At 30.8% G+C, this 24,424-nt stretch overlaps 1 protein-coding gene across 4 annotated transcripts in view; it reads right to left on the reverse strand.

The window, feature by feature from the left end:
• The window catches only part of LOC139481304 (tetraspanin-11-like), a 30,181-nt gene extending 10,403 nt beyond the window's left edge, over positions 1-19,778 (reverse strand). The window contains exons 1-5 of one of the 4 annotated variants that reach the window (XR_011654587.1): positions 17,387-17,502; positions 10,990-11,042; positions 3,329-3,405; positions 2,395-2,613; positions 1,128-1,202 (exon numbers count right to left, since the gene is read on the reverse strand). Coding sequence is in view for 2 of the 4 variants with exons in the window: in XM_071264494.1 (XP_071120595.1) it covers positions 1,128-1,202; positions 2,395-2,613; positions 3,329-3,394 (360 nt within the window). In the remaining 2 variants the exon portion in view is untranslated. Of the gene's footprint in view, positions 1-1,127; positions 1,203-2,394; positions 2,614-3,328; positions 3,406-10,989; positions 11,043-17,386; positions 17,780-19,690 lie in introns of those variants that run through there. The other 3 variants (XM_071264494.1, XM_071264493.1, XR_011654588.1) reach the window with 3 other exon arrangements.
• Between the last annotated feature and the right edge of the window lie 4,646 nt (positions 19,779-24,424).

Genomic DNA, 24,424 nt, shown 5'->3' on the forward strand with positions numbered 1-24,424 from the left:
AACACGTGTTTAACTACATTTTCAATCTGACAAATATCAGTTTGTTCCGATAACCAATCAAATACGACCGTTACGGCTAATAAACCAAAGATACTATTTGCATTTATTTTAAGATAAATACTTATTACGTCAGTAACTAGAGATAACACGTCACTATGGTTCAAATTGCTTGTCAAAGAGTGGGAAATGATATTTCCTTGAGATCTAATCTAGAACTTAAACTTTATTGCAATGTCTAACCTTATGATTGCAGGCAATACACATTAAAAACGATTTACTAAAAACTCTTTACTATAATATTAAGCTGAATGATAAAAGAAGTGAAAAACGCAAATGAAAAGACGCCCTCTAAAGCCTTTATACTTATAACTCTAAGAACATGAGTTCTAACTAACAAAAATATATACCCATAAACTTAAATGTCGTGACACAAATAAAATAGAGTTCATGATATTGCCTATTATATTTCTAGTGTTTAATTATATATGTGAATTTTATTGTTCTGCTGATTGAGATAAAAGAAGGTGGTGCTCAATAATTAAGTTTAACCTCGTCAAATGTCTGTCAATACTGATGTGATGTTTAGGAACAATATACATCTTGACATCATTGGTTAAAAAATAAGAAGATGAAGTATGATCATTGCCAATGAGACAACACTTAACCAGAGACAAAATGACGTAAAAACTGTAGATGTCTAATGCTGAGTATTAAATATATCTATGTGTTTTGTGAATTGTGCTGTTTTGGTTGCATACTGTCTTATCAAGGTAAACATCATGTTCTTTATTACTTTAACGCATATTGAAGAATCAATCACAATCAGGTTATCTGCGTCCTTCGTTCCGGAAAGTAGGATTCCTTTTCAATAATGTACTTTCACGTTTCCATAATATGACAAAAATGGCTAGTGGGATAAATTACTGTTCAGACCGTAACGGTTTTGAAATTAAAAAAGAGAGGTTTTCATAAATGAACTACGTGTTTTAATCGTAACTAAATTGATACTCTTCTATGAATGTCATTATTTTGGTATTACTTGAATGTGCATTTTACTTAATCGTTGTTCTATTCAAAACATCTATAAACAAAATGTATATTGGAAAAAACAACATATTGTTACTTACATCTGCTCTCTGAATAGCTAAATAAATCCCTGCTGCTAATTCTGCTAATATCACAATAATTAAACATGTAATATACTGAAACAGAGAAAAAAAAGTATTTGTTTTATGCAAACTTAAAATTTGAATCAGAATTGGTAATCGGTGGAAGGGCTGAATATAATTCAAATCAAATAATGTTACTGACATTAACAAAATACCAACTACAAAAACAGACAAAAATCGTATATACAGAGAAACGTGTGTTATTTTAATTCTCTACTTGTTGGGAGGATTTAACTCATGTGTGTGCATGCGAGAGTCTCGCTTGAGTGTGTTTTAGTGCGTGTGTCGGTATGTCCTGAAAACTTTTATTTCATCTTTTTTAATTTATGTATAAGTGAAAGATAAATGATATTTTTCACACATAAAAAAAGAAAAAACTAATTTAAACAAATTCTTTCTCATAAACGCGTCAAACTTATATAAAAATATGTTAACAGCTGACACTTTTCAGCTTATGACGTCATTAGTGGTTACTTACTGAATCAGTTTTACGATCAGACACCTTTTTATCTAATAAGCTAGACAGTGAATATGAAATAAACTTTAGTGGTAGAATTAGATCAATACCGATTAAGTATTAACAGGTTATTAAGATGTACTTTTCGGTTGAAATTTGTATTTATCTACAAGTTTTCAGAATGAATTTTAAGAAACAACTTAGAGATATGAAGATGAATGCACCCCAATAGATTTTCATATACCTTTCATTTATTTCACACTGGTTTCGAGAGGAGGCTTATGTAACTCGTAGAGTCTGTAGAAGCCTCTATACCTCGCTGTTATAATAGTTGTCTATTGAAAAAGTGATAACGGTTAAATTTTTTGTCGTGTTTGGTTTTCTGTGGTTTCTGGTTCATCAATAAATCGTTGTCAAAAAAAAAAATTCTGTAGGACTGTCATTAGGAACATTTTGTACACTTGAAACCAAAGACTTAAAAACAGTTTTGAAAGGGTTTCAATGATGATTAGTTGTCCGAAAATTGATAACTAGAAAGGACTTTTTCTTCAAACATGTTTAGTTTCATTTGATTTCTTAAAAAAATACTACACACGATGACGACAGACAAAAAATTGGGATTATTGCTCAAAAATCTTTCAGACCAATGCTATGCGTAATCATTTGGTTTAAGAACATAGACGTCATTAAATTTTTAACACGACAATTATTAACAGTAGGGGGAGAGGAGGGGCAGAAAAAAAACGTTCACCTCTAAATTCTACTTACCACTCCAAGCATACAAAAGCTCTCTCTAATGGCACCACAGCAACCACAGAAACCCGTTAGAAATATAAATCCACCAGCTGCTATTAAAGCATAAGCAGCAGGAAAAATAACGTCAGATGGTAGATCTAACTCTAACTGTACTGTATCTTCTAGTTTCTTATATATGTCATTGTCAAAACGTAACCATAATCCTATTCCTAGAAGTCCTCCACCACATACCTTTAAAAATAATAGGTTTTATGAAATTATTTTAAAAAAAACTCAAATAACAATATTCAATCAATTAAATATATTTAGGCATATACGTTTTTCAATACACAATATACTAACACGTCTGTAGTAAAGTCAAATCACAAAAATACTTAACTCCGAGGAAAATTCAAAACGGAAAGTCCCTAATCCCTAAAATTGAGCATTAAGTGAGTGGTGACTTTTGTGTACGGAAAAAAAGCTATTTTTTTAGGGATAACCCATGAAGCTCTGAAGCTTGTTTCCAATGGGGGGTCCCTTCATGTAAACATCTTATTCTGATTGATGAAATTAAATATTCAATAACAACATTTCTTGCCACCATTTTTGCGACGGTATTCATCTACTTTAAACGCATATATATTGATATATATAGTAAAGAATAGTTCTGAGTATCATACCTTTATTGAAAGGTTCAAAGCATTTGTCAGTAAACACAGAGAAACAAGTAAAAAATATAGGGGTTCTGCGAGTAAAGCTTACAAAATGCTATTCCAGTCCTAATCCTTGTAGACAGTCAGATAAATCTTATTCGCGACACACACTCTCGTGTTGTGGGAATTAAATATACAAAGTATCCATAATGTCCTTTGAGGTGCCTAATCTTCATAACTTTTGATATCTTTTATCTTGAAAGTTAATTTTCTGTTTGTTGTTGTAATAGATGCATTCAGATTTCACTTACCCAAAATAAGAAATTAAAAACAATTAGGAGATATCTGGAGCATTTCGCACAATTTCCCTCTGCCATGATGGGTGTATCTGAAAATTGAAGAAAGACTAATTTAAACAAAATATTGCGTTTCTGTGACCATGTTGACTTAGAATTCGTTTTTAGTAATAATCTGCTTTATAAAACAGAGAGTGAAAATTTGGAATGTGGCAAAGAGACCACAACTTCGACCAAAGACTAGAAAACAGCACAAGGCCACCAATGGGTCTTCAACTCACTAAGAACATTCATATAGTTTTAATTTTCCTCAATTTAGATTTTATGGGACTTTTTTCTGCGTATATTTTGGGATATAATGCTAAAGATTATATATGATTTATTAATATTACATTGCAAAGATCTTTTTAAAGTAAAACCTTAACAGTAATAAACAAACCTGGAAAAATAGAATATTAGTTTTTAATCAGGAGAAAACTTCCACCTATTAAATTTAAGACAAAATACATTTTAAACTGAATGAACGTAAACTATCTGTATACAAAAACATGTGATTCACTCGGTATTTGTCGTGCAATATTGCAGTGTCTATATTTACTAGAAGCTGTAGGTGGTAATATTATGGAAATTATAATAAAAAATAACTATATGCATTTGTCTGCAGGTAGCTAATGTAATACTCATTAAAAGATGGTTATTTATCTTCTCAGTAACGTATTTGTAGCAAGATGGCTACGAAGAATATATGAAATGAGAAAACCAGACACATCTTCTATCTATTATATATTTAAAGGAGTGCACGTAAGGCACGTTCATAACCGTCATCAAATATTCGGTTGGCTGTATTGAAATAACACGAAATTTAACAGTTGCTACTTTTCATATTTTACGAACATTAATTCTTCTACTATTAGTGGAAACACATGCATTTTGTTCCTCCTAGTAGTGACATATCTGTGCAACTATGAGTAATGAGATTATCTGTTTTTTGCATGAAGGGCAATAATGAATTGACCAGCTGATGAAAATTTTCACCTTGAAGCTAATTTCAGCGCCATAAAACTTTTTTTTGCTGAGTAAAAAAATATTCTCAGAATGAATTATTTTACTCAGCTAAGAATGAGAACTTTTTTATCCGCCATAAAAAAATATTCTCAACGTTGAGAATATTCTCAGCTGAGAATTTTTTTTCTCAGCTGAGTATTTTTTTCTCAGTGATGTAAGTGGTAAAATAGTTGTTTGAAAACTAAAACGTATACCAAACTTCTCTAAAACGCAGTTTTTTCTCTGAAAAAATAATGTAAAACATAAAAAGAATCTATGATAGATAAGATGACAAGTAGCATTTACTTAGCATCTGTGTAACCACAGTCCTGACAAAAAGTCACAGAATATAAAGTCGGCAAATAATTTATGTTATTATAAGAAATAAAAACCTAATAGATATTATAAGAGAAAGATCTTGAAATACTTGAGTTATTTACCCGTAGCTTTTTATAAATATGTATATATATTTTTTATATTTCCTTATTTAAATCTATATTTTGTATTTTTTTAAAAGATAAAATGCAATCTTCGTTGACGTTTACGTGAAGAGTGCTTTCTTTCACGTCCGCACTTCTATCGAGTATGGCGTGCCAAATAAACATTTTAAAAAGATAATTATTACGGATCAATAACATACATTATGTATTCAGACGACATAAGACACCATGTAACAATTTTAAGAGAAACATAGCTGCTTTTTTCTCACATCTAAAATGGAAGAAAAAAACAAACAAAAAAAGACAAACCAAATATTTTTAAATCAATATGAAAGTCAGTAAATAATTTGAATCCGTTTTTAATATTCAAGATATATGTAACTTTAATATTAATATAAATCTGATACAGAATTTAACATGTTTAATACGATTTAACAATTATGCAAGCAGTCATAAAAATTGCTCTGCATACTGAGTTTAATATCATATTGCACAGGAAGAGAAAATAAAAGTACTACGTCGTGTGAGAAGGCATGGCATATATATTTAATGTCCATTACAGTTATTAACAACACCTTGTACAAATATTTTTTTCAAAAATAAAAACAGTTTAATAAAACAAACAAAACTATCCGATTTATGAGGGTCATGAAAAGGGGAGTAGGGAAAGATAATCTATTTTTCTCTATTCAGTACGAAATTCTGATCTGCATATGGAAATTTCCTTCTGTATCATGATTTTGACATGATAAATGATTTGTCTGGATCAACGACATATGTATGACAACAATACCCCAGCCCCCTCCCCCCCCCCCCCCCCCCCGAATCTGTCACTGTACTACTGTACTGCACAAATGATACATTCCTGAAAATCAATATTTTAACTAATATCTGTTTAAAACCAAACAGGGGAGGGGGGATTTTTTTTTAACTTTCTTTGTAAAACTTTTGATGTCTAAGATAATAAATAGTAGATAGGATGTGGGTATATATTTGATTTATACATGACTGTATTTGGTTTAGTAGACATGAGGTACCGGTAATGCAATCTAATTGATGTACCAGTAGTAAATTGTAAAAATAGATTTAAGAGAGAAAAGACATTGATAAGCCCAACTGTCAAACAAAATATAAAAAATTGCTTATCTATCATCTATTTTAGAGCATATGTTTAAAATTTATTGGAAGGGAGAAAAAAAAATCGAAAACAATGTAATTATCCGTCCTTGAGTATCAGTCAAACAGCCCTTACCAAAAAATGGTGGATTAAATTGCAATGAATTATGGATCTTACAAAACTGGAACATAAGACGTAGTAAGCATGCTGGCGAACGTGAGCTCAGACTTTTTTTATTCTGTAATTCTATTTAAAGTCAATAAATAAGTCACCGGTGAAAAATAATGTTATTCCAATTATTGAACCAATGCATACAAACATCATAAACTAAGTCTTCTGTGCACGATTTTATCATTTTTTTTTCCGCATAAATTTCGTACAATCGTCAATTTTTTTTTCAATCGGTCAGTGTTGTGAAAATATAGCAGGTAATTAAAGTTCGTGTTTTGAAGCCGAAGTTTAATGATCACCTGTTTGTCAACAATCCACCAAAAAGCATGGATATTGAGCATGTAATTAACATGTACAATCAGATAATAGTTTATTTTAAGGACATCCATGCGTATTGTGATCACCGGATTTTTACGAGATGGGTCACACAGAGGTCACTTTGCATACGGAAAATATGTCGGGGAATTGCTTTTTTTTTTTGCACATTTTTTCTTCTTCTTATTTTTTTTAGGGGGGGGGGGGGGGTATTTTCTTTTCTGTTAATCGCCTCGTTTATTTGGGTAATTTCTAAGAAAGATCAGATATTCAAGCGTCAAGCGGGATATGTTAAAAGTGAAGAAGTATCTACAACATGTACAACGAGAAGCTGTTTAATTGGTCGCTTTTTTTGTAGTATCTTTTAAAATTTGGTAAGATTAATATGGTACAACCAACTAACAAAGATGGGGTTATCAACTTACATTTTTAATTTTCATTTGCTTTTACAGAAAATTTATGAGACATATTTCAGTCGTTTTACCGTACTCTTATTTTTTTATGTAAAAAAATGCACATTTAAGCACCCTATTAATCAGCTTTTTTTTTTTTAGAAAACATTGATTTTGAGTATTCATCCTAAAAAATGTATAAAAAAAAATATGTTAAGGAATAAAGATGTGTATGTTCCTTTGTAGAACTTGATTTGAGTTGATAAGTGAAGTTCTTCGTTGCAAATTTTAACAAAAACACTATCAACATTTGTAATTTTATATCAAATTACCTTAAAAAAAAACATTTAAGATTTTTTTATATACTTAAGTATGGTTTTGGCTATACTCAAATATTTAAGAATATTCTCAACTTTGAGTAAGAAAATATCTGAGAATTTTTTTATGGCGGTGCATTTTGCTGAGAATAAAAAAATTGAGAAAATTCTCAGGCTGAGTAAAAAAACTTTACTCAAATAGTTTTATGGCGCCGGGGCCAGTGTAAGTTTAGTCTCAGACTTAAGACGAAATTGTGATCGCGGTCATTAAACTTTTAAAATTTCAAAACATGATCCTTAAGTAGACCTCAAACGCTATTTTGTCATAGAATTCCGGTTTCAAACATGCCATTGCCATGTTTGCATGTGATTGTCATTGTTCTCATAACTGCCGAGGAACGGAAATCATCACCTATGAGGGATCAGTATACTGACAGTTATTTGTAAACATTTCACTGTTTCATAACTGCAGATGTTGAAAAAGATCACATTGATAAGAAAGCCAAGTATATATATATATTGTTGCAAATCTTGTGCTGATATTTGATTCATAGAAATTTACCAACTACAATCTTTCAAAAAAACTTTTAGAAACAGAGGTGCGTTTTCATCAGTAGATTTTCGCACGAGTTCTGATATAATTTTAGATTTTCAGTCAAGTTGGGCTTAGGTTCTATTTTAGGTGGAGGTTGTCTATTACTACGAAAATTTAAAAAAAAAATTATCACTTGGTATTTTCCGGAAAATGCCTAAGTACACGAAGTCAGGAATATGACAGTTGTTTTCAAGTCGTGACGTTGGTTGATATACCCAAACGTTTGTCTATGTCAGGTTGTTTTTTTTTCAACTTTTCAGCTTTTCGATATAGTTCAGAGTTAAGTCTTGTACACCTCTATTTATATGTTTGACATTTTCTTCATTACAACAATGGTTTTCGGTGAAATTCGTCTTCAGAATTTATTGCTGTCATTCTTATCCAAAATTCAAAATGAACAACGGTGGTCTGATTGAACAGACAATATTTGATAGGTAAAGTTGGTATGATTCGTGAATGCACATAGTAAGAGGGTTTCATTTCAGTAAAAAGGTCATAGAAATCAAAACGACCAAAATACATGATATAGACCATAATTGTTGTTCTTGATTGATTAGAAGAATTTTGTAATCAGAAGTTCACTACTGATTCAGATCATCTTGAATCAGTTATTTTAAAGACCACTTATTATGAAAACCCTAAAACTATATAACAAGATCACATGACCTATATAGAACTAAAGACACTGGAAGTTCTATCATGATTTGTTTAAGTATTCAGGTTCAAACTGGAAATAAATCATAATCGTTTTCTTAATTCGCAAAATATTATTACAGATATATCAGATTTGTTATGGCTTTAAGTCATGTAGTGATCGCAGATTTCATACACAAATATAATATGTTTCACGATATATGCAATGGTACAATTGATGCATAATCCAACTTGTAGACATCTGTTAATACATGTTAACTTAAAAATGATATACGAAAGTAAATATTACTGTTAATTTTTTATACAAATATTGGTAATATTCCCATTTAAATTGTGTTGTTCGGAACACAGTTATGTCTGTGAACCGATTCTAAACATACAGCCAAAAGTTTTAAATTATTGTTAGGGTACTTGACGTTTAAGTATGTTTGTCTACATAGTATACGTCTGATCTACCACTTGTATCATATATGTAAGGTGTATACATGGCGCAATGCTGATGAAAGCAATCGCACGCAGTGGTGATTTGCGTGTCTATTTTGGTGCATATGTAACACGATGATCAAAAGAAATAATTACACCCCAACCAGCAAATTAATAATGCTAAATGACAGACAAAATGCTTAATTGCATACCTTAATTTCACGTATTTTGCTACATATAAACATACTATTTCCTGTGCTATATAATAATATTTACTTCTGCTTCTTCGATTCTCGAGTGTAAGAAATTAATGTTTAGCTAAATTATTCGTTCAATCGATAGCTTCAAGTTGAATAGCAAACCCGATTAACAAGATCCCATATATAAAATTATCATGACGTCAGCAATAGAACGGTATTATCACTATACCATTACTAATATCCTTTTTTATTGCTTGAAAAAAAACCATCGGCAAATAACCAGGTAATTGTTCGTTTACTAAAGTCATTCCAACAAGAAGAAAAAAATTGTGTTCTTTTTCAATAAATATTATCCGTTTTGACAACGGTTATAATAATAATAATTCTTTATTCCGTAAGCATATATACAGCTCATAGGATTAAACAGATACACAAATTATACAGTTTACATAAACATATACATATACAGCATTAATATATAGCGGAGTTTGGCATACAATTTACATTGGTAATAAAGGTACATAACAAAAAATCAAGTGTTTCGAATGTTCTCTGCCTCATACAGGTATTTACCCAGATTATTCAATTCTTTTATATTTCTTACAGATTAATTTAAAGGTAGATGGGTTTCTATAATAATATGTTTTTATATATTTACTTCTGACATTTACATATTTATCACACTCTAATATAAAATGATATGCGTCTTCGATGACTTTCTTATTACACATGTTACAAACACGCTCATTTCTGGAAATATTAAAGTATCTTCCTGTTTCTACATTAAGTGAATGTGAATAGATTCTATGTTTAGTTACATATGACTGGTATAAACTGTTCAATGGTCGATTCAAATAAAATTGCAAAGTATGTCCATCATATTTATATTGATACAAATTACATTTTGAAGTATTTTCAAAAAATGACAAGCCTTCAGCTATATATAATTATCAACATTTCTTTTTCTAAATTCAAGCAAAAATAATTGACTATTTCCAAGACTTTGTGCTAACCATATATCATTAAATCCATACCTGTTTATTATGTCTCTTATCTTACAACTCCAGTTGAGTTTATCATTCGGTGTTACAAAACTAAATTCGTACATATCTTCATAAATACTATTCAATATACAATTATTAGATTCTAATAACTTCCACCAGTAACGTACCATTCTTACATATTTATTCACATACAATGGTAAACGCCCAAGTTCAAAATACACCATATGGTTTACAGTTGTTTTTCTCACTTTCAAAATTCTTTTTAAATAATACAAATGAAGCGTTCCTTTATCAACTCCCTTATGGAACCCCATATTTCACAAGCATAATTTACAATACTTGTTACATACATGTATGTATCAAATAAGTGTATCAAAGTCTCAGTGTTATAACAATCATCATAAATCTTGCTCAATAAACAAAATGTAGCCTTTCCACCCTGTTCAGATAGTGTTTTCTGTGTTACAGTAAAAGTACCGTTATAGTTTAATAACAAACCAAGATATACAAACTGATCACACATTTCTATCATTTTACCATTCAAATACCGTTTTTCGTTCTCTTTCGGTACACCTTTATTACGAAAAACAACTATTTTCGTTTTTCTTAAATTAATGTCAATTTAAGACCATTCTTGTATGAACTATACAGTAACTATCATTTTTTTGTTATTCAGAACTGAGACTACTATAACATGTTTTATAGTAGTCTCAGTTCAGAAATACTTTCACTGAAGAGCATTCATAAAAAGATAAAGATTTAACAATTTTAACTTCATATGGTTCTATTCCTTGTTTAATTAACTCAATTTATATGTCATTTACATAAATTGCCATATAAGAATGTTCATAATGATTACCGCTCGGCCGAATTACCCCCTTTTTTAACCCCTCCCCCCTCTTTTTCAATTATTCCTTGATTATTTCCTTGTGTTTTTAAATGTCATCAATGTTTGGGCATGAGCAATAGCCGTACACAACATATGATAGTAAATATATACTTACATGTACTTTATTCCTATTGTAGATTTAAAGATTCCATAAATGCACATATATACCTAAGGAAAAAACAAAATAATACAAATATGATTGTTTTATATTGTACTACCCTCAGTTCTTAATTGTGAATGGCTGACAAAGCAACAGTCATAATTATGTTTCCTTGTTTACACATTAGCAGCATGGATTACTACATAAAACTTCCCTCCCGTTTTGTGTATTAGAAAATGTCATTATCTCTTGAAAAACTGTGAATATTCACACCTATCAACGTCATATAAACAAATCTACTGTGATAGTGTCCATAAGAATATTTCTCATGGATATCTACAAATGTCGAGCGCAGCCATATTACCGGCTATCACTACAACATGTGATTCCTTTTGTCTTTGGAATTACAATAAAGACATAACTGATTTTTCTATACAGCATATATTGTTTTGCTTTGCTGGTTGCCATTGAATTACTATGGACTTTGCCATCGAAAATCTCAAATTTGCATAGCTATTGCATCTGCCTTACCGATAGCCGGTAAAATGGAGTTAGTTTAAAAGGTTTTATTTTTGTTTTTCCTTAAATGAAAGTAATTTTGCCAGATTTGAGTCTTTACAGAACTTTGCGTATCGTAGTTTTATGTATATATTTTAAGAAGAAAGATAAAGCCTTAGGGCATAAGTACAAGATGTTTATCTATCAATGTCTAAGTGTGTATACATTGATTTATTATTGTGTATCTAATTAATATAATGAAAACAATGCACACCTACAATATAACCATGCGGTCAATTATCAATCATCTTGATTAGAACAAGACTGAATAGATGGCTTAAGACTACTTGTACATTGCTTAGGTGTTTGTTCTCATTTTGTAACAACCGCCTTGTCCTTACGGGAGCAACCATTTGACTTCAAGGAGGATATGGTTTTTGTGTCTGAGTCAGAATCTTTTTTTTAAGTGTATTGACGATATATCGATCAAATTTTATTTATGTTTTAATTTAACACTTTGTGCGGGGGAAATCTGGATTCTGATTTTTTTTTTTTTTTTTTTTTTTTTTTTATTGTCATCTACTTGACCACAATTTCTTTTTTTCATATAATTGGGAATCAGAATGTTCTTTTACGGAAAAACATACCCCCTTTCTTTTTTTTTACAGATAACTGGTCGTTCCCTAATGGTTGGTACAAATCGATCCAGATTGAAACAAATAACGATCCACCATTCGGAAAATTTAATATGTATTTGTCGTTTTCGCTCATTTCTTACTGATGGAAAGTCTATGATGACCTTTACTTAATATACAAGACCTGAAATCACGAAATGTGGTATAAATGTTTATAATCTAAATTTTGGATAGCCATACATGATTTATAGATTAGAGAGTCTAAAAACTGGACAACCAAAACCGAGAGATACGTTTTTCCGGAGGCAGTACATAATTACGGGAAACTAAATTTCATGTTTTACCAAAGTTTTAACTCTCAATTTAATGATAAATAACAGATGGTTCTCAACAAGTTATTCCCAAATTTGAACATGCATGATAAAAAAAGATTGAAGCAAAATTCAAAGCTTTATCTTTGAAATATACTTAGCATTCAAACCTTTTTTAGGTACCACACTTCATATTTTATTAAGCATCTAAAACCTTGTTGAGGGAACACATTTTATACTTTACTAGTATCAAAATCATGTGTAATGATGACACATTATATCTAATAAGCGTCTATGATAACATTGTTAAGGGATCATACTTTATATTTTACTAAGCACTTAAACATTGCTTCGGGATCACAATTTATACCTAACTATGCATTTAAACCTTGCTTAGAGATCACACTTTATGTCTAACTATGCATTTAAACCTTTCTTATGGATCATACTTTATGTCTTACTATGCATTTAAACCTTGCTAATGGATCACACTTTATGTTTAACAAATGCATTTAAACCTTGCTTATGGATCACACTTTATGTCCAACTATACATTCAAACCTTGTTTAGGGACCCAACTTTATTTTTAACTAAGCATTTAAACCTTTTTTAGGGACCACACTTTATGTTTGACTATGCATTTAAACCTTGCTTAGAGACCCCACTTTATGTTTAACATATGCATTTAAACCTTGCTTAGGGATCAGACTTGATGTTAAACATATGCATTTAAACCTTGCTTAGAGTTCACACTTTATTTCTAACGATGCATTGACACCTTACTTAGAGATCACACTTTATATCTAACTATGCATTTAAACCTTGCTTAGGGATCACACTTTATGTTTAACATATGCATTTAAACCTTGCTTAGGGATCACACTTTATGTTAAGCATATGCATTGAAACCTTGCTAAGCCTAAGGGATCACACCCTATGTTTAACAATGCATTTAAACCTTGCTAATGGATCACACTTTATGTCCAGCTATACATTCAAACCTTGTTTAGGGACCCAACTTTATTTTTAACTAAGCATTTAAACCTTTTTTAGGGACCACACTTTATGTTTAACTATGCATTCAATCTTTGCTTAGGGATCGCATTTATGTTTAACATATGCATTTAAACCTTGCTTAGAGATCACACTTAGGTTTAACATATGCATTGACACCTTGCTTAGGGATCACACATTATCTTTAACAATGCATTTAAACCTTGCTTAGGGATCACATTTATGTCTAACTATGCATTCAAACCTTGTTTAGGGATCCCACTTTATTTTTATCTAAGCATTAAATCCTTTTTTAGGGACCACACTTTATGTTTAATAATGCATTTAAGCCTTGCTTAGGGATCACATTTATGTCTAACTATGCATTCAAACCTTGTTCAGGGATCCCACTTTATTTTTATCTAAGCATTAAATCCTTTTTTAGGGACCACACTTTATGTTTAACATATGCATTTAAACCTTGCTTAGGGATGGATCACACTTTATGTTTAACATATGCATGTAAACCTTTCCTTAGGGATCACATTTTATGTTTAACATATGCATTTTAACCTTCCTTAGGGATCACACTTTATGTTTAGCATATGCATTGAAAACTTTCTTAGGGATCACACTTTATGTTTAACAATGCATTTAAACCTTGCCTATGGATCACACTTTATATCCAACTATACATTCAAACCTTGTTTAGGGACCCCACTTTATTTTTAACTAAGCATTTAAACCTTTTTAAGGGACCACACTTTATGTTTAACTATGCATTTAAACCTTGCTTAGGGACCCCACTTTATGTTTAACATATGCATTTAAACCTTGCTTAGGGATCATACTTTATGTCCAACTATACATTCAAACCTTGTTCAGAGATCACACTTTATATTTTACTTAGCATTCAAATCTTGTTTAAGGATCACACTTTATATTTCACTAAGCATTCAAACCTTGTTTAAAGATCACACTTTATATTTGACTAAGCATTCAAATCTTGTTTTAGGTATCTTACTTTATATTTTACTCAGCATTCGAACCTTGTTTAGGGATCTTACTTTATATTTTACTCAGCATTCGAACCTTGTTTAGGGATTTTACTTTATATTTTACTCAGCATTCGAACCTTGTTTAGGGATCTTACTTTATATTTTACTCAGCATTCGAACCTTGTTTAGGGATCACGCTTTATATTTTACTCAGCATTCAAACCTTGTTTAGGGATCACGCTTTATAAAATTATTTAATTAAGCATTCAAAACTTTTTGTGGATTACACTTTATATTTAACTATAAGCTACCAAAATTTGTTTAGAAATCAGTATAGTTAATACAGAGCGAAGAATCTATGTTACATACACATTCACATATAAACATGGTATACAGTATTTCTAAATGGTATTTAATCTTAGTTGTATTTATAACGATTCGCATATAAACGGGGTAAGTACTATCTCTGAATATAAACTGGGTAAGTACTATCTCTGAATATAAACGGGGTAAGTACTATCACTGAATATAAACTGGGTAAGTTCTATCTCTGAATATAAATGGGGTAAGTACTATCTCTGAATATAAACGGGGTAAGTACTATCTCTGAATATAAATGGGGTAAGTACTATCTCTGAATATAAACGGGGTAAGTACTATCACTGAATATAAACGGGGTAAGTACTATCTCTGAATATAAACTGGGTAAGTACTATCTCTGAATATAAACGGGGTAAGTACTATCACTGAATATAAACTGGGTAAGTACTATCACTCAATATAAACTGGGTAAGTACTATCTCTGAATATAAATGGGGTAAGTACTATCACTGAATATAAACTGGGTAAGTACTATCTCTGAATATAAACGGGGTAAGTACTATCACTGAATATAAACGGGATAAGTACTATCTCTGAATATAAACAGAAAAGTGGCTGATAACGATGAAGAATGAGAATATTGCATGTAAGGTATATGTTATCATAAACTTTAAAACTTTATCATGCACTGTACTACTTGAAATAAAATATTATTTAAGGTAATTCTTTTCGAGATATTTGAATGGGCACTAAAATAAAAGATGTTTCCAATATACTTTTTCTTGGCTATGTAAAATGATCGAATACACAGAGTCGATTGAATTATGTGCAGTCCATACTTCGTGTGGTGCTTGATTTTGGCCGTAAAGTGCTATTCAATTTAGTTAAACGGAGTGGTTGGTGGGGAGTTTGTGGGGGAAAGGGGGGGGGGTGTAATACAAAAATGTGATACGATTGCAAATAAAACACAAATGTCTTTAGAGACCAAATGACGTACAAGTTAGTAAAAATATATTTTTCTCTATCAAGACATTTTTTCTAGTGGACTTTTCGTTCTCAAACATGTTTATATGCTTAAATCTTGTACCATAAACAATAAACATGGGGTGTAAGTTGTTATGAACTGGGATAACCTTGTTTGTTGGTAGGAGGTGCTTGGTTAAGACAAGCATATGTCATTAAATGACATGTCTCGAATATTTCTATGTATCTATATGGTATATGACAATGTAATAAACAATACACATTGTATTAATTAGACATTTATACTTAATATAGTATCATGGAACTTGACATTTTTGTCGATATACTTATGGAATTAATTATGTTACGGTCCTTACAAACTGAACAGCTTAAGTCACCATTGCATGAAATCTCTGGTATAACTGATATTGAATTGGTTTGAAAGAATAAAACAGGAGTCTAAGACTTATCATAGCAATTAGAATTTGTTTAAATGTCCAAAGTCAGTCTGTATAAAACCTTTATCTCTAAGAGATCTTTTTCACAAGTACAGTATATATTTGTTAGATAAAATCATTTCTGTCAACCAAACAATCTGTAAACATCTGTCTTGTGTCATATCGTATTAAACGTTGCTCTTAATTCTATGCTAAACATATAGCATGCAGGATGAGGAATGCGTATACCAAACAGTCAATTACATGCCTTTTTTTATTCATTCAAAATTTCTATCCAAAGATTATATCATTCTAGCTGCTGTTATTAGGGGAATGGAAATGTTGCAAAATAGATTTGTTGAGAATTTTAGTAAGATGCCAGTATTTCTAAAATAGATTGCTTTCCGTTTGATATTTACCAAACAAAAACTTTCTGACTGTAAAATGCATTTACTCTGACAATGAGAGGTGTATTATCAAAGGCGGAAAATTACAAGGGCACTTACAACAATAAAAACTAATAGTCTGAGCAAACATTCTCAACCATATGCATGTATTGCTTAATTGCAAACAGTTAAAGCAATCAACGTTTATCAAATATTTTCATTAAAAAGTTACACCTTGTTGCAACTGTCTAACAGACTAACATAATTATGTCGTGATATTTTCTTCTTTGTCTATATTTCAATCAAATTACACTGTGTCCAGGAGCTGACCATAATACCATGTCCAAAAATAGATATCAGAGATAGCATATGAAACCTGAGTATGAGACATAAAACATAAAACATGTTGTTGAAAGTTATATAATAAATTTCATATTTCGTATTTTCTTCTTTATCTTTAAATTAAATACTGTGTCCAGGAGCTGACAATAATACCATGTCCAAGAAAAAATATAAGAGATCGTATACATATGAGATATAACACATAAAACAGCCTTCAGTTCAAACACATCGTTTTTGTGTTATCTGGAATTTTGTCATCTGTTTTATGTCAAAAATATATACAAGTGTTTACTTTCATATCCAAAGTTACATAACTTTTCACACTTTGTTAAGACATACTTTTTGTAGATCAATCTAGAAAACAGACAGTTTGGTTTTTTTCCCCACAAAGATACTTTCTGTACTGTTAAATAGCTGTTGATACTGCACATGCTTTATATAACTAAATAGTTATGTCAAGTTTAATCTACACAATTAATTCGAGGCAAAATTAAAGATTTAGTCATATATTGCAATTTTATAACTTACCTAAGAGCCTAGGTTTGACTACATTATGTGGGAAGTATATTCCAGTTCAGAATAAATTTGAAGTTAGCCTCTGTAGAAATTAGCACGATCACTGCCAACTGTTGTATGTACAATACATAGATAGAAATGATACATATCAGTTCGGTGAGGTGCCGTGCTGAGGAGGGTTATCAGCTGAATCGTCTGATCATTTGGAAATTTAGGAGGAAAGCTGGTAACATGTGTATCTTCTTATAATAATAACCGCTTATTTGTGAAAATAACGGAATATTAATTCAAAAATTGTTAATTTCAATACAGTTGCATTTGAAAAAATCGAAATTTTCCAAAATGAAGTAATGACGAAATATCGAACACATGCAACGGAGTAAACTACTGCAAATTTAATCATTTAATGTTTCTTTAATGATGTTTATAATTATAAAGTAATGTCAATGCCCTCAAGTTGCCTCTAGAAAAATATTGTTAATATTACTCATTGGTGATATTTTATCCTCCGATAAATGTCATGAGGATCATTAAGGATTTTCTTCTCCGTTCTCTTAGACGAAAGAAGTGAGAATGTTTACAAATAAAACGTGGAATGTATTGGAAAGTTAATTATTGGAGGAAAGGAAATGAATTAGAGATGGTTTAATTGTGTTATGCAATAGATTACCCGCTTATTATCGGATTCTTGAGATTACTTATCAATAACACTTCAAAGATAATCTATCCAATCACAAGAGGCAGTTATGATACAGTTGTATACAAAATAGAGTATATTTAGATGAATAGACACAGTTTTCAACATCAACCTAAATAATTCAAATATGTAACAATTTCTGAATCTGCATGTTCAAGGATACATGCATTTTGGTGTATATTTAAGAAAAACGAAGACTTCATAATACCTACGCGCGTGAATAAAGGGGTTCTTAGCAAATATGTATCAAAGAGCGATGTAGATATGATTATTACTAATCTGTAAAGCACATGTTGTAGTTCGGAGATAATGCTCGTATTCCAGACATATGATATCCTAGGGATGACTTATAATCATAGATAATTATATGATTATATATCTAATGCAGTTCGTACTCTGTCACGGAATAAAAGTTTCTTCATAATATAAGTTCCAAAAGGAAAAAATATTCTGGAATATAATTTCCCAAGGAATAAATATTACAGTATAAGTTGAAACCAATATAGAAAGAAGCAGTGTTTTTCATTTTAAAGTTGTTTTTTTTGGGGTTTTTTAACTTTAAGTAATATACGATTTAGAAACTAGAACAATCTCTATCCACGGTCAGAATTTAGAACGATGTCAAGGGTAATCCATAATAACTTAGACGTACGTTAAAACCACAGAAAGACAAAAACAACCATTTCGCATTTATTTTCTGGATATGACATATTTTCTGGATATGACATTTCCCATATTTTTAATCAGTACACACTGGGTCGGTGCGTTATTATTTCTAAGGTAATGGCAACTTAACTAAAGTTGTTGGACATATCTTCTATAGCTCAAGTCTTTCTCGAAAAATGAATATTTTCAATCCAAACAGTTTATAACATACAGATATTAACGTAAACGTTAAAGTGATTAAAAGCAAGTATCAAAACAAAATAAATACTGGCAAAGATCGCAAGTTTTTGTTCGAATGTGCCTTCAATGACAATGCAACACAAGTTTTGCAACAATTAAATCTAAATTATTTTTTTAGAATGAGGAATTTCATTCAAATGGAGGTTAAACAGTTTCCATGGATGTAGCATACCAGCAGCATCAATAACAGCTGATTATGTTTGCGCAATCTTTGGTTTTGTATGTAGTGTTTTGTATGTAGTGTTTTGCAAACTGTTGCCAAGTTTGTCTTTTCGTTGTTTTTCATATTTTGTCATAATTTTGACGGTCTCTTTTCGACTTCTACCTTTGATATCTGTCCACATCTGATTTTAATAAAGCTGATTAATTTTCAAAGATAAATCCATGTTTTTTTTCAAATATTCCCATATATAGATGCATGAAATAAATACTTGAAGTATTTCCTACTCACTCAAGTCTTCAATCACAATATACTTAAATTCTCCTTCACAAGCAATGGGAACACAAAGATCATCTAACTTTAACATTATTTTTTCATACGAAGTGGTCGTGCTTCGTTCTACTCTTAAATACACTTCCGTTTGATGTATTTGCGGTATCGTCTTATAAAAAAATGTTAGTTTATCGTTATGACGCTCCCTCCGGGTTCTCTAATATTTATTTATTTCTGAATCTCCATATTTTTTTGTCTATTTTATTAATTATTTGCTTACCTTGATAATAAACAAGCTAACACCTTTATATCCTACATTCTGTACTCTGAGAACCTTTGTTAGACCTGTAAATATCTTACTAGATCTTAATTAGTTGTAAGTCACTGATGATGTACGACGATAAAAATGTCCAGGTAATGAGATAAGTATGTCACCTAAGGGCCGTCACCTCTCATGACAATTTTAATAAATTAAACAACTTAACGAATTACACATTCGACCAGTTATGCATATTACAAGATCAACTATAATATAAAGCAATCGCGCAATTTTGGAAATTCAGCATGAATTAAAAAAAAAGTAGTAATATGAATTTTACTTTATAGAAATACGTATTTGGCTGTTCTCTACAATAACTATTTTATCTTCCCGTTTAAATTGTATTAATAATTTCTGAAACAATTAAATACAAATGTTGGTTTTTTTTCATTTTTTCTCAAAATCAAGACTTACAAATTCAAAATATAAACTATGATTTATGTTTTCGATTCCAATTTTTGTAAATATAACAATAATCTATGCTTTGTTTGTGGAAAAACCTGAAAATCCGAAAACGAAAGCCTAAAATTATGTGCATGTTTTACTGAAATACGGCCAATATCAAATACATTTAATGGACAAACAAATTAACTTAAAATTTGACCATAGAACTGCTTAAGTAAGCAGAGGTAAACAATCCTCTAAAGTTTTTACTCTCTTTTTGTCCATAAAATGCAATATTCAATTTCTTTAATATTTCTTAGAAATGCAAGACAAATATATCTAATTACCGACATATCCTAATATTTCTTTATTCAAAATTTCAAATTTGAAAAGAGAATTTAAGTTGTAAGCTGGCGATCAATGTACATTCACAGGCGAGGTAAAATTTAGGCGACAAAAACACAAGTAAAACAATATCAAACTTAAATTGAATTTAAGACTCCTCACATTGCTTCTAGACTAAGCTCTTAAGACTTATTAGAAACAGAAATATTAATTCCTATGTTTATGTTGATTATGAAGGTCACAAATAAAAAGAAGATTCATGTTATCTATTAGTCCGTGCATGACAGGTGCTTAATTGACTAGGATTGACAGTTTTCCTGCCGAAGGTTGAAGGTTCTCCCTAGGCATTCCGGCTTTCTCAACCGATACAAAATAATAATTAAACCACAAATTATCCAATAGTGCTGAATATTGGACTAAAACGCAAAAAAAAAGACGGTGTGGTATGATTGCCAATAAGACAACTCTCCACAAGAGACCACAATGACACAGAAATAAACAACTATAGGTCATGGTACGGCCTTCAACAATGAGCAAAGTCCATACCACATAGTCAGTTACATGTATAAAAGGCCCGAAATGACAATGTAAAACAATTCAAACGAGAAAACTAATGACCTTATTTATGTACAAACAAATGAACGAAAGACAAATATTTAACACTTTAGTACACCAGATCCGGATTTCAACAATAAATGTCTCTTCAGTGATGTTAGGGGTCGAAACGATATTTGGAAGGCCATATAAAAAGTACCCTAATTTTTAAATAGACTCTTGAATTTTAAGAGTCAATATAGGATGAACGGATCATATAAACCGGAGGGAAAATATGATACAAGCCCAAACGAAAAATATAAACGAGTCTAAATTGAAAACTACGTTCAAACCTATGATTGCGTTGGATAAAAACCGCAATTTTTATACGTGTGCATGTAAAACAAATTTCGTTGTAGAAGGGTCTAAAACCAGCACAAACAACATTTTCCAAAAGACCAAAGACTTTAAATATAAAATAATTAAATATAAATTTAATACTAAACAGAAGAAAATTAACTTATCATATTGACACCGTATGTTTGTGGCATAACATCGTGGCCACAAGTTAATTTTCTTCTGTTTAGTATTAAATTTATATTAAGATCCATTTTGTTACATCTTGTGATCAATTTTATTTGACAATCGCCAATGGCAGTCAGCAGTGTTAAAGAACATCAGTTGTTCGACCTGTTAGTCTAATGCGTTTTGTTTAAATATACTTTTTCACTTTTTTGGTCTTTTGGAAAATGTTGTTTGTGCTGTTTTTAGACCCTTCTACAACGAAATTTGTTTTACATGCACACGTATAAAAACTGCGGTTTTTTATCCAACGCAATCATAGTTTTGAACGTAGTTTTCAATTTAGACTCGTTTATATTTTTTCGTTTGGGCTTGTATCGTATTTTCCCTCCGGTTTATATGATCCGTTCATCCTATATTGACTCTTAAAATTCAAGAGTCTACCTAAAAATGAGGGTACTTTTTCTAAAAATGAGGATACTTTTTCTAAAAATGAGGGTACTTTTTCTAAAAATGAGGGTACTTTTTATATGTTTTTAGTATATATATATATATATATATATACTAAAAATTGAATTCTGTGTCCACACTAGTAGAAATATAAATAAAATTAAATTTCAAAATGCTCTTAAAGGACTTTAAGAGCATTTTGAAATTTAATAGCAGTCTAAAAATTTGCACAACGGTACTGATGTAAGATGTTATTATACGAAAATGTTGTTATTGTCAACACGATTTAATAACAACATTTTCGTATAATAACATCTTTTATCATATACTTAGACTAAATAACATATGATTTTTACCGTATGATAATAGCCTTAAATTAAAGTATTTTCCATATTTTTCGAATTGATGCGGCTCTTGGGCTGATATTGAACCTAGGGCTGATAATACATGCGATATGAAAAATGCCATGTAATAATCTGATAATATCAGTACCGTAGTGCAAATTTTTAGACTGATATAATGTTTTCCTTATCTGCATAGTATTGGCTATTCTAGACGATCCGGTACGTAGTAAATTTGCTGGTTGGTCCTTTTTATAGACTTTTATATATATATATATATATATATATATATATATATATATATACAACTCGTCTTAACATCAACCCAACAATGTTAGATCTGTAAATTTGCTTTGGCAAATTTTCTGTTCTTCCCTCGCCGGGATTCGTTTTATCGTTTGTAGATGTACTCACCCAATTAATATCATGTAGCAAATCCAGTGGAATGCAAATGAGATGAATTTTATTGTTTGATAAGCCAAAATCACCTATAAGTCAAAGATACTGCTATATTTTATTATATCAACGCGATATTTGTCTTATATCATAGCGATGTGGTTTTATTATCAAATATTTATGAATGCGATATTTTTGTAATATAACTGCGATAGTTATCTCACATTAAATGAATACGATAACACGTTATAATAAAATTGAGAAAGGAAATGGTGAACATGTCAAAGCGACAACCACCTGACCATAGAGCAAACAACAGCCGAAGGCAACCAATGGGTCTTCAATGTAGCGAGAATTCCCGCACCCGTAGGTGTCCTTCAGCTGGCCCCCAAAATATGCACAATAGTGCAGCGACAATGGACGTCATACTAAACTCCGAATTATACACAAGAAACTAAAATTTAAAATCATACAAGACTAACAAAGGCCAGAGGCTCCTGACTTGGGACAGGCGCAAAATTGCGGCGGGGTTAAACATGTTTATGAGATCTCAACCCTCCCCCTATACCTCTAGCCAATGTAGAAAAGTAAAAGAATAACAATACGCACATTAAAATGCATGTCAATAAAACCGCAAACATAATGCACAAACATAGTTCATGACCGGTTTAATGTTTGAGGCCCAATATCACTAAAATTTAGTACCTGTAAAAAAAATTACGCTTACTTGAACTAATCATGTCGAAAATGTTGCTTGACCCTATTGATAGTTGACAGTGTTAACAACCTGCGTAGTCCATTGTTTTCGATCGTATGGTTTTTACGACTAATTTTAATTGAAGTGACGATGAAATGGCGGAATTTAAATGCAGCTACTTTAAATAGGTCACACTGCTATAGCATGTATTCACATGGGTAATATCGAAATAGACAAAAAATATCATTACTTATAAGGGGAAAAAACATTCATTCAAACAATCCAATACGGTTCCCAATAACACTTGACAATGAATATTCCAAACAAATAAAAATGTACAAATGCTGATGTCCCGAGGTTGAAGATACCAATTGATTAGCCTCAGACTATATTTAAGAACTTCAGATGCCACGAATGAAAAATCTTGTCAAACAGAAGATGTATTTATTATCAACATAGACAAAATATTGAGAAGGAAACAGTTCTAGTTAGATATCGTAAGACTTTTCCCGTTGGTAAGTCGATTTCTCTGTGAACATTATCAGCTCGCCGCTTGGACACTCTTTTACATCGCGATGACCGTGAGGCCATTCCGATGTATTGTTAACAGAGATTTGACTTTAGTTTTTAACTGGTAACCGATCGTATGAATACGCGGACATTTATAAGTGCAAAATAACAATCCTTATCGCTTGTTATAATTCCATTTTTCAATGAATACTCATGAAAATCATTTTTTAGAATTTATAGCATTTGTTTATTTGTGTACATAAGAAAAACACAGCACTTCAAATTTTACACGTACATATACTTCTGCTTTAAACTAACTTCTGAATGTATATTTAGACTTAATTGTTGTTTATATTTAAACTTTAAGTTTTAAATTTCGTATTTTCTTTATTTTTCGTTGCCGAAAACAACATTTTCCACATGGAATGTCTGCATATTTACAATTGATATTAGACAATATCGCTATGTGATATAAGAAACGTTTTAATCGGTTCGCTTCTTCCATAGACTGTGATT

The sequence above is a fragment of the Mytilus edulis genome, chromosome 7 (genome assembly GCF_963676685.1).
Source record: "Mytilus edulis chromosome 7, xbMytEdul2.2, whole genome shotgun sequence".
NCBI classification, from domain to species: domain Eukaryota; kingdom Metazoa; phylum Mollusca; class Bivalvia; order Mytilida; family Mytilidae; genus Mytilus; species Mytilus edulis.